The sequence below is a fragment of the Mauremys reevesii genome, unplaced genomic scaffold (assembly GCF_016161935.1).
Source record: "Mauremys reevesii isolate NIE-2019 unplaced genomic scaffold, ASM1616193v1 Contig19, whole genome shotgun sequence".
Taxonomy (NCBI): Eukaryota; Metazoa; Chordata; order Testudines; family Geoemydidae; genus Mauremys; species Mauremys reevesii.
This window is the reverse complement of record NW_024100815.1, coordinates 515,688-529,037: the sequence shown is the minus strand read 5'-3', so window position 1 is coordinate 529,037 and position 13,350 is coordinate 515,688. Positions and strand designations below refer to the sequence as shown.

Sequence of the window (13,350 nt, the reverse complement as noted above, 5' to 3'; positions counted from 1 at the left end):
CTCTGTCACACTGGGCAGTACAATCTCCCCTGAACCCTCTCCTATCAGGGCATATTCTGAGTCAGTGTCTGACCCGTCCACCACACTGCAGTAGGATTCAGCTGCTAAAAGACACTTGGCCAAATGCTGGGTCTCAGTTACACCCCCAAATAGCCAGAGGAACTGCACTGAGGTCAGGCAAGTTCCTCGGGACTGAGCCTAGCGTAACAGAGCAGAATGTTGCACAGTCTGGTGGTCACACTGTGCTGGTCACTCGGTGGTCAGATCATGGTCACTGTCCTGGAAACAGCGGTGCTAGCTTCAGGAACAACAACCCATTAGGGGAAAGGAATAAATACAACCTTCTCTGATGGGACTTGCCCTGCCTCAGCCTCCCTGCACCAATCGGTGTCTCCTCTCTCAGACGCCTTTCCTGCCCACTTTCCAAGCCTCTCCCTGGGGAGGGCAAGAGGTGGCCAAGCAGGGAAGGTCTGACTTCTCTTTCTGAATCTGCAGATGTGCCATTGAGCTGTGGAAGGCCCTGGGGGAAGAACCACAGCTCCCCAGGGAGGTGCTGCAGCAGCTGCTGGACAAGCTCCAGCAGAGACACCGGGAGGAGAAGAGCGGCAATGTGTCTCTGGCTGTAAGTGAGGTTTGAGATGTCACTTTGAGAACCCGCAACCGCGGGGAGGATAGTGCATCTGTGTGTGTCTGTGAGCTTCACCCCTTCTTAGCTTCAGGCCACGGCTCCACTACACAATGAAGCCGACCTGCGTAATCTCGGCATACAGCCGCCACAGCAATTCTATCCCTTGTGTGTGTCTGCACTTTGCTGCTTGTGTCGGCAGTGCACGTCCTCACCAGAAGCGCTCGTCTCGATTGTACGGTCAGGGTGGGGCATTGTGGGAAGGCTCCTGAAAGCCAGTTGACGTACGCGACGTTGTGTCTACACTGACACTGCATCGACCTGGACTCTCTGCCACTTGTGGAGGTGGAGTTATGAATTTGGCACCAAGGGCAGTTCTGCCAATGGGAAGGAAATTCCATAGTTAGGGTGATGCTGGGTGAGGGGCCTTGCATTGACATAACTCTGTAATGCAGACCAGGCCTTAGTGTGTCCTGGCCACCTCCTAGCAAACCAAAGAGGTGTAAATAAAGCTTCACCCAGGAAAAGTTACTGATCTGAAGCGGTTTATCTGCTGGTGCCCTGGCTCTGTTTGCCGCTCTAGGTGGCTCTTTAGTGAGCAGGTGCAGTTCGGGTGTCTCTTGGAAGTATCCAGGTTTCTGGCTCTCTAAATTGTGACTAGAAATCTTCCCAGCATGGGATCATGAGATGTCCAGTACTTTTGACTGGGCCAGAAACACTGGGTCTACAAGAACAGATCTCCTCAGGATGGTTTCAGCCCGTGCAGTCATGGCTGGAAACCCAAAGCACAGAGTCTGCACCATTAAGCGAAATAATGGGGAATAACATCATCCAGACTCCTCTGACCTTTCCGTAGGGCTCCATCCTGCTTCCGTTCCAGGAATGGGTGAAGGTTCAGGACCCTCCAAATGTCTCCTCCCCTCTCAGGAGCCAATCCTCTTTTGTAATAGGCTGGGGAGGAAATGAGACCCGAGAAAAGGACAATAGCGAATGGCAATGGGGGCAGGTGGCAGATTGGGCTAGTGGAGTGAAATTCTTTCCCCCCTCCAGGCAATGAGGACCATTTACGAGGTCCTTTTCCTATGGGGATACCGAGAAGCCATCCTGGAAATGTATCCCCAGATGCTCATCCTCTGCGTCAGGCAAGTGCAGTATGTGATGGATCTGCACTTGCCAGGGACCTACATGGCCAGCACGACATCCAGCCCCGAGGAGGGATCCAGCTGCCTCAACCCCCTAAGGTAATGACTGAAAGGAAAAGGAAGAACAGATGTGCTCTGCTAAACACATGTAGGCTGTTCATGGCCATCATTTGTTCGGGTGCTATAGTTAGCCCAGGCTCGCTTACACCAACTAAGGATCTGGCCCCACAGGCCCGCTTGAGTCCTGTTACCTGTCACAGTAAAGAATCAAGTATTCAACCGCATTGAGTGATGACATCAACCATCTTAAGAAGCTACAGTGTCACTAACTGGTTACAAACTCAATGAAACTGCAGTGTCGACAGGGCCCATTGGGCAGGGGAGCACCATGATATCACACTGGATCTATCCTTGGGGAGGCTAGCTCCTGCTGTCCATACTGTGTGTGCCAGGGCGTGTGCAGATTTGCCATGATTGGGGCTGATCTCGTTGCCTGACACTGGTATTTTTTGTCTTTAGCACGTCGGTGGAGGCTGTGAAGACTCTTTTTTCCATGCCCGGATACTGGAAGGAATTTGCCAGCATCCAATTTCAGCAGGGTTGGGACATGATAGCCTCACGATATTACTACTCGCAGGGTGTTGGCGTGATTGCAAGGTAGGAGCCCAAAGTTTCCTCTTCAGTGGGTCTCTCTTGGGAATGGGATTTCCGTGTGAAATGTTCCTCTGTTCCAGGCTGCCATCTCAGCCCAGCAACTAGAGAGGAACTCTCTCTCCCCCTTGATAACCACAAGGGACTTTCTGCTCCATGTTCCAGAGCCATGATCGAGTTTGAGAACCCTCAGCTCCCTGCCGTCTTCAGAGAGGCCGTCACCACTGTTCAAAGGAGAAGGAGGAGGAGCAGAGAAATATCGCCATAACTTTCTGCACTGAGGTGAGATTCATTAGTTGACAGGAGAGCAGCTCAGGCCAGTAAGCTCTGGGCACATTGTCAGCAGCTCAGCAGCCTTCCAGCCAGCTAGCTCCTCTCCGCACATGGATGGTGGTGGGGCATGGCACAGAGAGGGAGGGAGAGACAGGGTGAGATCGCTCCTGGCTGGATGTACCTAGGTGGGATCCTGTGACAAGAGGAGATGTTTCTCCGGTGCCCCAAGGCCATGCTTCTCTCCTCACCTTTTCCTGGGGTTCTGCTTTTCTTCTGCCCCAGGGGTCTCTCCATGGCACTCAGTGGGGCCTGGAGATTCCCCTTTCCCTGGGGGTTTATTTGTGACTTGTGCATTAGTCTAAGTTCTGGGAATGAGCCAACTGAAAGAGCAGCAACTGGCTCCCTACACACCGGAGACGTTGTATGGGAGTAAGTGGCCATTTGGTAAAGATGAGTGTCCAGGGGACAGACCCCACAGGAAGACCTCTGCTCCTCAACCCGATGTTGATTTGGCTCTTTCCAGTTTCTCCAGAGTCCTTCCATTGAGACAATACTGACAAAATCAGAGCTCCAGGCACAGCTCATGGAATGGACCCAAGATAAAAACCCCATTGTACGTCGGCTCAGTCTGCGAGGCCTTGGCAGTATTGTGCTCCAGCCAGAAAAGGTGAGGGGCGTGGATTGCCCAGGGGACCGAGGAAGCCGATGTCTATCGAATCGCTCAGCAATGAGAGCGAGATCCCCACACAAGCCTTGTTGTTTAACGCACAGCACTCGAATGTTGGAGGTGCTTTACTGAGCAAATCAAGGCACGACGTGGTCCCTGCTCCCGTGAGCTGACCCCTGATTGCAGATGTGATGCAGTGGGGAGGCGGGTGAGCAAAGACAAAGGTTACAGTGAGCAGCTGGCAGAGAGTGACAGGAGAATGACTTTGTGCCCCATTGGGCGGCTGTGCCAGCCGTGGTGTCTCATAGGTGGGAGTGGGATGGGCCAGCATATGCCCCAGGCTGTCATCCAGGGTAGTAATGAGCTGCCTTCTCCATTGCTGCAGGTGCACTCGTTACGGGCCCAGCTGCCAGCGATCATGGACATGTTCTGTGACACGGATAGAGGGCGTGTCATGGGAGCCATGCATCAAGCTGCAGACATCATCTACCTCCTGGATGGGGAGGGCTTGGCTCCATCTCCCAGGACATTGCAGTCAGCCTTCGCCCCTTCATTGATGACGTAAGGCTGGGAAACACAGGAGAACCCCATTCCTCCCCCCCCGCCTGTCTCTGGTGCCCTTGTCTCTCTCTTCCCAACCCCATACCGCCCACCCCCCACCCCCGCCCGGAAGCCGCCAAGGGGGGCCCCCGCCATGGGTGGGAATCTCCTGCTCAGCCACCTCCCTGTCAGAGCTCTTCTCTGCAAACCTCAGCATCAGCGCCATGCTCCCAGCCCCTGCTGCCGCCTGGCCTCGGGAGAGGGGTCCTGGCACTGGGCAGATGACCAGCTGTCTGGAGAACACCGGCCCCCAAAGAGGTGGAGATTCCCAGCAGGAAAGAGGTGGGTCGGGAATCTCCCGGCTCTCAGGGGCACCAAGGAGCAAAAGAACTGCTGTGTTTTGTAGCAGCACCTCCCTGTAAGGCTCCAGCAGCTGCTCCTCCCCTTCCCCAGACCAGTCTCCAGCAGCCTTCCCTCCCTCTCCCCTAAGCTTCTAGGGGTCTAGGATTCTGTGCTCTCCAGACAGAAATTGTGTCTAGGACACCATGGGGCTGCACTGCCCTGCACAGTGTCTCAGGCCTTGTTCTACACAAGATGTCTATGGCGCTGGCCTGGTGGCCTCACTGCTCCCGCGACCCAAGTCAGTTAACACGGGGGAACCGGAGCAGCGTGCGGATTATGACTCTGTCACGTTATGCTCTGATCCTGCCTGGCTTTAACCGGGCTTCCCCACTCCCTGTGTGTCATTGCCAGGAGAGGGACAGCGTGCGCTCCGTTGCCATTTTACTGCTTGGCAACGTGGTGAGCAGCGTGAAGGACCCGGACAAACCCATCGTGCAGCAGAAGATGATCCACTGCTTGCTCCCGCTCCTGCTGCACCTTGAAGACCGGGATGAGAGTGTGACACTGGTAAGTGCCACGGTCATTATTTCCTTAAGAGTAAAGAGCCAGAATCTCCTGGGGCCCCCACTCCATTAATGGCCAGAGCCCCTTGCCCAAGCAGAGTCTTCTCCTCCCTGCTTCACTCCATGCTGGAGCCCAGTGCCTCATCCATTCTCACAGCACACAGCACAATTGGGAAGAAAAGCCTTCTTCTGGGAAAGAGCCCTGACCCTCTCCTGCAAAGACGGGCCTCAGGCCTTTGGGCTGCTGCATCCAAAGGTTCATAACAAGAGGCAGCAAAAGAAAGGAGCACAGATCTGTAAGAGCCCCTTCAGTTCAGGGAGCTGATATCTGCCCACAGCCTTCTGGAAAGTGGGTGCAGCTGCCCTGACTTCTTCCCTGGAGCTCCTGAGAGAACTTCTCCAGGTCCCAGCTTCCCAGAATTCACCGGACGTTGCCCTCTGTTGTTGGGCCAACTGGGATGTGGAGGGAAGCCTGATCTGGGAGCCCTTTGGTCCGACTCTTTGGGATCCCAAAGCTGACTCACGCTCTCATGCAGTCTCTTTGCACCTAAGGACTGAGCTGTGGAGATCTCTTATGAATCTTTCCAGGGCCGTCCATAGAGGGGCACAGGGCCTGGGACAACACCCCCTACTCTGCCCTAAGCCCCAGCCCCACTCCATCCCTTCCCCCAAGTGCCACCCCACCTCTTCCCACCCCTGCTCCGCCCCCTGCCCCATCCCTATTCCTCCCCTCCCCCCAAAGCCCCACCCCCTCATTTCCCAAACGACGCTGGGCGCTGGCGAGGTGGGGCATAGCATAGTGGGACCGGGAGTACTGCGCCTGGCCCCAGCATGGCCCACGTCCTGCGTCCCCCTGAAGTGCGGGGCCCCCCAAAGCGCAGGGCCCTGGTCAACCGCTCCAAACCATCCAAAGACAGGACGGCTCTGGCTCGCTCCAGCCAATTCCCTCTCCTGAGCACACTCCTGTGTACAACAAATGACAGGAATCTCCTCCACTAGCAGGAAAAGCAGGAGAACAAGTGACGGGGAAGGCTCCATGTCCCCCAGACTGTCCCTCTCTCAGTGAGAACCCTCTTGGTCTCACCTTCTCTTGCAGAGATGCAAACTGACGCTCTTCCGCTGCGCAGTGTTTCTCAGGTGGGCTCATTTGAAGACGCTGTTCCGCAGCATGGCCTGGGATGGCTCCACACAGCTCCGGAAGTGTGCCTGGAAGTGCTTGGTAGGTGAATTCCTTGTGCCTTCAGAGTGGTGAATGGGGACTTGAGGGAGACCTTTTTAACCCCACACCCTGAGTACCCATCCGCTTCCATCGGGTGGCAGGACTCTATTCCAGGCTCTCTGCTGGTTCATTTCTGCAGGAGTTACAATCCCTTCACATTTTTGAAATTTTTCTCCTGAACTGTTAGACCTGCAAACTTTCTGAAAACAAAAGCTGAGGTTCTGGAGAACACAACAGTAACTCCAGAGAGGTGCTGCTATGGCGTATGGGCTCATACTGGCTGTTGCCATGCCCTGGCTCTATGCTTTGGCTTCCCTGGACTAGTCCCTGTGGGAAGAACATGTCATTTGTATATTGTGCGTTTCTTCCTTCTTTCTTCCTAGATGCAGAACAACAAGAGCCACATCCCCAAATTCCTGTTCCACGCCTTAGAATACCTGGAAAGCTCACAGACAACAATCAGACATTCTGCAGCCCTGTTCATTGGTAAGCAGAGCGACTTCACTTGAGCTTTTTTGACCTGCTTCCTTCAAAGCCCTTTTCTAGACTGCTGCTCTGTTCCCTCTCACAGCACCAGAATCTTAAAACTGTGTGTGTGTGTGTGTGTGTGTGTGTGTGTGACAGAGAGAGAGAGAGAGAGAGAGAGAGATTAACATGACTTCCAAGATGAGTGGAGCAACTTAGCTGTATCGATCGCACCAACTTCCCCTGCCCACAACTCCTCTTTGGCTGCGCCTTGGGGAAACCAGCATGATGTGAATTCAATCTCCTTTGGAAATCAGTCTCTCAGTGACTTCTAGGCTTCTGATGCTTTATCTAATGTGCTTTGTGAACAGATGTAAGGAATGTATTTAATTTCCCAAGGGCTGTCTTGGGAGAATGGCTGCATCTTTCGCAGTTTTAAGCAAAGGATTTGAAAAGTCATGAGATTCATTGTCTGTCTAGGAAATACTATCCACCATTACTGTGACTTGTTGTCTGAAACAGTGACTGAAGATGGCATCTCCCGCCTGTATGAAGGTAAGGAAATACCTCTGTGTGTTTGTGCCTCTGTGGGAAGTACAGGGTGCAGCACAGGGCCTGAAAACAGTTTGAATGTGTCCCTCTCTGTCTAAGGACAGTGTTTAAGGAAGAAGGATGATCACGTGAGCTTTGATCGAGGTGCCACAATATGTGTGCAGGAGCAGGAAATTCCATCCCTAGCTCCTAGAATAGACGTAGCCTTAGAACTGTGTGGGAGACTGTCTTCATAGAGGTCAGAACATCTCTGAAGGAAGGCCTGACAGAATTGAAAAGGGCTGTTGTTATTATTAAGGGTGGTGGTGGTGATGATGACAATTACCCTCTGTAGGAAAGATTCATCACTTGCCCTCCCTGTAATGGAGAGATTTCAGGCCAGGAACCACTCATATCTTGGTTATCAGCTCATAGGAAATTCCTGAGTGCACATTGGGAACATCTTTCCCTGTGACCTCTTAAGGAACGAAGGCCCAGGGCCACATAGGATTTCAGTAGATGTTGTTAGGAGTCTAAATTCCTATGCGGATCTGTGCGTAAATGTTGGATGATTTAACACCTCTGCTTTTCTGTTCCATCCCAAGCAGAGTTGCTCCCACCTGCCTGTGTTTTAGCGTGTGGACGTGCATATGCTGGGGGAGGGGGAAGTTACGCACGGAATGGGGTCTCCTCTCTGTCCAGGGCTATTTTGGGAGTAGCTGAGTTGCTGTTTCTTGCCTGCAGACTCTTGGGTAGCTAATAGCATGTGGCAATGGCCATCTGAAGGGGAGGTTTCCTAGGCACCAGTCACATCAGCACCATGGGGCTTCCAACCCGTTTCCTCTTTGTTTCAGCTTTTCAGGAAGTGCCTTTGACATGTGACAGGACCACAGGGCACATCCTCAATAGACATTACAAATGGCTGCAGAAGCTTGGAAATCTCGTGTCGGGTTCCGCATTCGACTAGGGAACCGGGACCGACACAGAAGACCTCTTTGTCCTGCTATGGTACGTACAACAGCGTCTTTGGAACAGGGACTGAACAACGAGGTGGATATTGGCAGATGACAGACAATTGTGTAGGTCAGTGAGGCGTAGAGAAGACTTTGAAGAAGTTGAAAGGGATCTAATAAAGCCATGTGACGGGGCAGCACAATGGCAGATGAAAACCAGAGCTGACAAAGTCAGGGCCATACGCATGGAAAGCCCGGAGGTGAACGACTCCTACATATCGCTGGTGTCAGACACCAGAGCATGGACGGTTGGGCCCAGTGGCTGGAGCCGGGGTGGTGGGGCCTAGTGGAGGTCGAGCCGAGGGTTGGAGCTGGAGTGAGGAGCAGCTAGGGGCAGGGCCAGGGTGGGATTAATGATTCGCAGCCAACAGGAGCTGTAGGGGGCGGAGCCTACAGGCAAGAGCAGCTCATAGAGTATCACTAGCAGGGTTGGAAGGGACCTCAGGAGGTCATCTAGTCCAACCCCCTCCTCAACGCAGGACCGATCCCCAACTAAATCCCCAAATGGCCGGGGAGAGGAACGGCAGTGCGCGGAGCCGCCTCGCCCCACCCCAGCCAGGCAGAGCCGGCCCGGCTGGAACGCAGCACACAGGGGCTTTAGCGGCTGTACCACGGGGCCCCCCTTAGCCCTACTCCTTTCATGAGTGCATCACTGCCCCACTTCTGCCCCAGCCCCACACACGGTTACAGGGCAGAACCCTGTAGCTGAACTCTGAAATCTCTCTCACTGTAATGAAGTTACTGCAGAGTCAGGACAACCCCACCTTTGGGCTCCATGTCTGACATCTCTCCCCACTGCACAGAGCCCTTCATTCACAGAGCTTCTCGCATGTGATTCCCTCAGTCATCAGAGCCAGGCGGAGAGAGGAGAAAGTCTCCCAGACTCCCTCTATCCATTGCCAGCCCACAGGGTAGCGGAGGTTGTGGGGGGTTGGGTGCTCTCTTTACGCAATGCCAGCTCTCAAGGAAGTTACAAAGGAGCATTAGCAAAGTGAGGTGGTTTTGTGCTGTGGAAAACTACCCTGCTGGAAGGTTTTGTTCTTCTGATTTGTGTTCCTGCCCTTTCTCCCTCTTACAGACATCTAGAGGCTAACAGGAGCCAACCGAGCCCACCACTGATCACATCTCTTGGGAGACGGCAAAGCAGCTGCTGCATGGGAAGGAGGAGAGAAAAGAGGCAGAGCAGGATGTGCCGGGGTGCACCAGTCACACATAACCTCACAGTCTAGGCGGCGGAAGCCAAGCCCCTCCCCAGCCCTGCCGGACATGCTACAACTGGAGCACCAGTGTGAAAGGGAGCAGCTCAGCTCGGTCTAGGCAGATGCCGAAAATGGAGGATGCACATTGTAGGCTCCAGTCCAGAAGCAGCTGACGCCCCTGACTGCAGAGCCCCGAGGTGCCGAGACCCAACCCCATCCCCGGGTGCCTGCAGACGTGCAAGGGAGCTCGGAGTCTCTGGGAGATTCCCACGCCAGGAGCCCAGAGACCCCCAGCCCATGGCCTAGAGAAGGAAGTAACCTGGGAGAACTAGCCATCGCCATGGTGACTGACGTCAGATGTTCTGGCTGGATCCCCACTGACTCAGTGCCGAACACATTGGCCATGGACAAGGCCCTGGGGTAGGACCCGGGGGGGAGTAACAAGGGCCTGGGTCCCCCTACCCCGGCCACCATCCATCCTTGGGTGGCAGCCCACCTCCCCAATGTGCCACTAGACTGCACAGCCCCAAGAGGAGGGGCGGCCATCTTGTCTCTGAACTCTCAGCCAGACAGCCCTGTGCTGAAGGGCAGCGATATTGACTCTGCCCGTTGGGCCACACAGCACTGAGGGAGAGAGCAGCCATATTGTCTGGAGCCATTGGGCCACACAGGCGTGAGAGACAGGATAGCGGCACGGACACTGGTCTCTGGGCCACACAGCCCTGCCGGAGAGGGAGGGCGGCCGCACGGACTCTGGTCGTTGGGCCACACAGCCCCGACAGAGAGGGAGGGCGGCCGCATGGACTCTGGTCTCTGGCCCCACAGCCCCGACGGAGCGGGCGGCCGCACGGACTCTGGTCGTTGGGCCCCACAGCCCCGACGGAGAGGGCGGCCGCACGGACTCTGGTCGTTGGGCCACACAGCCCCGACGGAGAGGGAGGGCGGCCGCACGGACTCTGGTCTCTGGCCCCACAGCCCCGACGGAGAGGGAGGGCGGCCGCACGGACTCTGGTCGTTGGGCCACACAGCCCCGACAGAGAGGGAGGGCGGCCGCACGGACTCTGGTCTCTGGCCCCACAGCCCCGACGGAGAGGGCGGCGCCACGGACTCTGGTCTCTGGCCCCACAGCCCCGACGGAGCGGGCGGCGCCACGGACTCTGGTCGTTGGGCCCCACAGCCCGACGGAGCGGCGGCCACACGGACTCTGGTCGTTGGGCCACACAGCCCGACGGAGCGGCGGCCACGGACTCTGGTCATTGGGCCACACAGCCCGGCGGAGCGGCCGCACGGACTCTGGTCATTGGGTCACACGGCCCCGACGGAGCGGGCGGCCGCACGGACTCTGGTCGTTGGGCCACACAGACCCGACGGAGAGGGTGGCCACACGGACTCTGGTCGTTGGGCCACACAGCCCCGACGGAGAGGGCGGCCACACGGACTCTGGTCGTTGGGGCACGCGGCCCCGACGGAGAGGCGGCGCCGCGGACTCTGGTCGTTGGGCCACACAGACCCGACGGAGAGGGCGGCCACACGGACTCTGTTCTCTGGGCCACACAGCCCCGACGGAGAGGGCGGCCACACGGACTCTGGTCATTGGGCCCCACAGCCCCGACGGAGAGGGCGGCCACATGGACTCTGGTCGTTGGGCCACGCAGCCCCGACGGAGCGGGCGGCCACACGGACTCTGGTCATTGGGCCCCACAGCCCCGACGGAGCGGGCGGCCACACGGACTCTGGTCTCTGGGCCACACAGCCCTGAGGGGGAGGGTGGCCGCACGGACTCTGGTCGTTGAGCCACACAGCCCTGAGGGGGAGGGCAGCCATTTTGACTGTGGCCATTAGGTCAAACCACACTGAGGCTAAGGGCAGTTATTTGGTTCCAGCCAAGTGACCTCGCCCCTTCACCCCTAAGGCATCACTCGTCTGTCACCAGGAGAATGACCCCATGACATAAGACTTTCGGGGTCAAGATGCAAACGTGAGCAGAAGCAAGGAGTGGCATGTGACCCCTCTAAGAGCTCCTCCCACTCCTCCCCCAATCTGGGGGTATTTTATCGCCATCGATCTACCTCAGGAATGGATCTGAGCAACGGGGGAAAGTTCTGGGGCAGAGTGACCCATCCGGAAGTGGGTCATGTAACCCCTCCAAGAACTCACCCCAGTTGGGGTGGGCCTCATCCCCTTAGGACCAACCAGAGAGGGGATTTCACCAGATAGGTGAAATTGCCATGGTGTGGTTAACTGCCCATAAGAGGGGCGCATCACCCCTCCATGAATTCACACCACCGTCCTCTGATAATCGATCAGGGTTTCACACTCATCCCTTAGGCCATCCCAGAAGGAAACGTACCGATCAGAATAGGTAGTGCCCGAAGGCCTAGGCCAGAAGCCGCCGATCTCCGGAGCTCCATGTTTGCGTGACTGGCAGCATCGTCCTGGAAGTCGCAACCCAACACTGCGGGGAAGAGGCCGTCTCGTTCAAGGATGTGTTTTGCAGAAATCATGGCCTCGACCTTCGGGCTATATCTGTTCTGATTGGTACATGTTTCCCTTCTGTGATGGCCCAAGGTGGGTTGAAACCGTCGCCAATTGGTAGAGGGTGGTGTGAGGGCTTTTTAGATGGCCCATGTGATCCTGTTGCGGGCAGGTCACTCCGCCACATTACTTCCGTGTTTGGTCAAATCCCCTCTCGGGGTGGTCCTACAGGGCTGACACCCACTTCAATTGGTAGAGGACAGGGGGAGGAGTTCTCAGAGGGGATACACAACCCCCTTCTGGATGGGTCACCCTGTCCCAGAACATCCCCTGATCGGTCAAATCCAGTCTCCAGGTTGTAAAATGCTAGTTGCCCCTGCCAAATTTTAGTAAAAGAAGGGAAGAAAGGCATGTACCTTTTGTGTTATCTATAAGGTGGCCATCTTGGACTTGGGAAAAGAATGTGGTGACCTTTTCCCATGTGCTCTATTATTTTGGGTGGGGAAGCACACTCCCACGCACGGATTGAATCCGCGTAGATAGGGTCTAACATCCAGGCAGAGACGACGCAAAGAGGGATAGGGAGGGGTTTTAGTTAGGTCTACTCACCCGTTCCTATGTCCCTCATCGAAGTCCGTCCCTGATGTCCAATGTCAAGAGAGCAGCAGCCATCCACCACTGTCCTTGCAAGAGAAGAGAGAGAACATCAACATTACCTCAGGGGTGTAACTGTTTGGGAGAGTGGAGCATTTCCAGAGTTAAAGTTTTGTTAATCTGCCCCTTCTCGGTCCTATCCTAGCCCTTTTCCCCATAGGAAATAAAGTCTTGTTTGTGTGGTTACCACTGCGTGTCCTTTTTTTCTTGTGCTAAGGGAAGCTACGATAGATGGGCTTTACAAAGGGGACTATGTGGGAAGAATTTACTGTAAGATTCCCCATGTCTTCTGAATGGGGTTTGGGTCCTGCCCTCTTTAAAGGAAGGAAAAATCCTTACAGGTGATCCCACGGGGGTGAAACCCACTGTGATTACTTAGTCATCTGTCCTATTCACCACGATGTTTGTGACCCTGTGTATCACAGGGAAGTAGCCCATGGGGCATTATAAATCCTCTGATTTCAAATGGACACTCGTGGATGAAGAAGGACAACTTTCAAATCCAGTGTGCACCGAGATTGTATGGACACTGAACGTATTGAGTACAATGCTCTTATCTTTCATCTGTTCATTAAACAAGGCCAAAGGAGCAGGGTTGGGAGGCTGGGCATTGACTTCCCCAGGATCATTCCTCTCCTAGTGATTCCCATTACAAATCTCCAGTCAAGGATGGGTAAGAATGGTGTCCCTAGCCTCTGTTCGTCAGAGGATGGAGATGGATGGCAGGAGAGAGATCACTTGATCATTGCCTGTTAGGTTCACTCCCTCAGGGGCACCTGGCATTGGCCACTGTCGGTAGACAGATACTGGGCTAAATGGACCTTTGGTCTGACCCGGTACGGCCTTTCTTATGTTCTTATGTATGGACAAACCCTAATGTCCTCAGTGATTCTAAGGGACAAGATGCCAGGTTTGGAATAAAATTCTGCCTCCTTAAGATCATGTTTTCCATGAATTCAACTGTCACCAGATGGATCAGACTGAACAGTTT

General features: G+C 55.1%; 1 protein-coding gene and 2 long non-coding RNA genes across 3 annotated transcripts; all 3 read left to right on the top strand.

Moving 5' to 3' along the window:
* The first annotated feature begins 2,651 nt into the window (after positions 1–2,651).
* Positions 2,652–3,865, top strand: LOC120393358. The gene is made up of 3 exons (XR_005592008.1): positions 2,652–2,700; positions 3,215–3,358; positions 3,744–3,865. It is a non-coding gene; the product is annotated as an uncharacterized LOC120393358 (long non-coding RNA).
* On the top strand, positions 3,865–6,565 carry LOC120393357 (maestro heat-like repeat family member 5). Its single transcript, XM_039517870.1, has 4 exons — positions 3,865–3,919; positions 4,652–4,807; positions 5,900–6,022; positions 6,406–6,565. Exons 2-4 carry the CDS (start codon positions 4,745–4,747, stop codon positions 6,529–6,531), a joined length of 312 nt encoding a protein of 103 aa, XP_039373804.1. The 5' UTR covers positions 3,865–3,919; positions 4,652–4,744; the 3' UTR covers positions 6,532–6,565.
* A 415-nt stretch (positions 6,566–6,980) lies between these two features.
* On the top strand, positions 6,981–10,051 carry LOC120393356. The gene is made up of 3 exons (XR_005592007.1): positions 6,981–7,042; positions 7,873–8,026; positions 9,110–10,051. It is a non-coding gene; the product is annotated as an uncharacterized LOC120393356 (long non-coding RNA).
* The last annotated feature ends 3,299 nt before the right edge of the window (positions 10,052–13,350 follow it).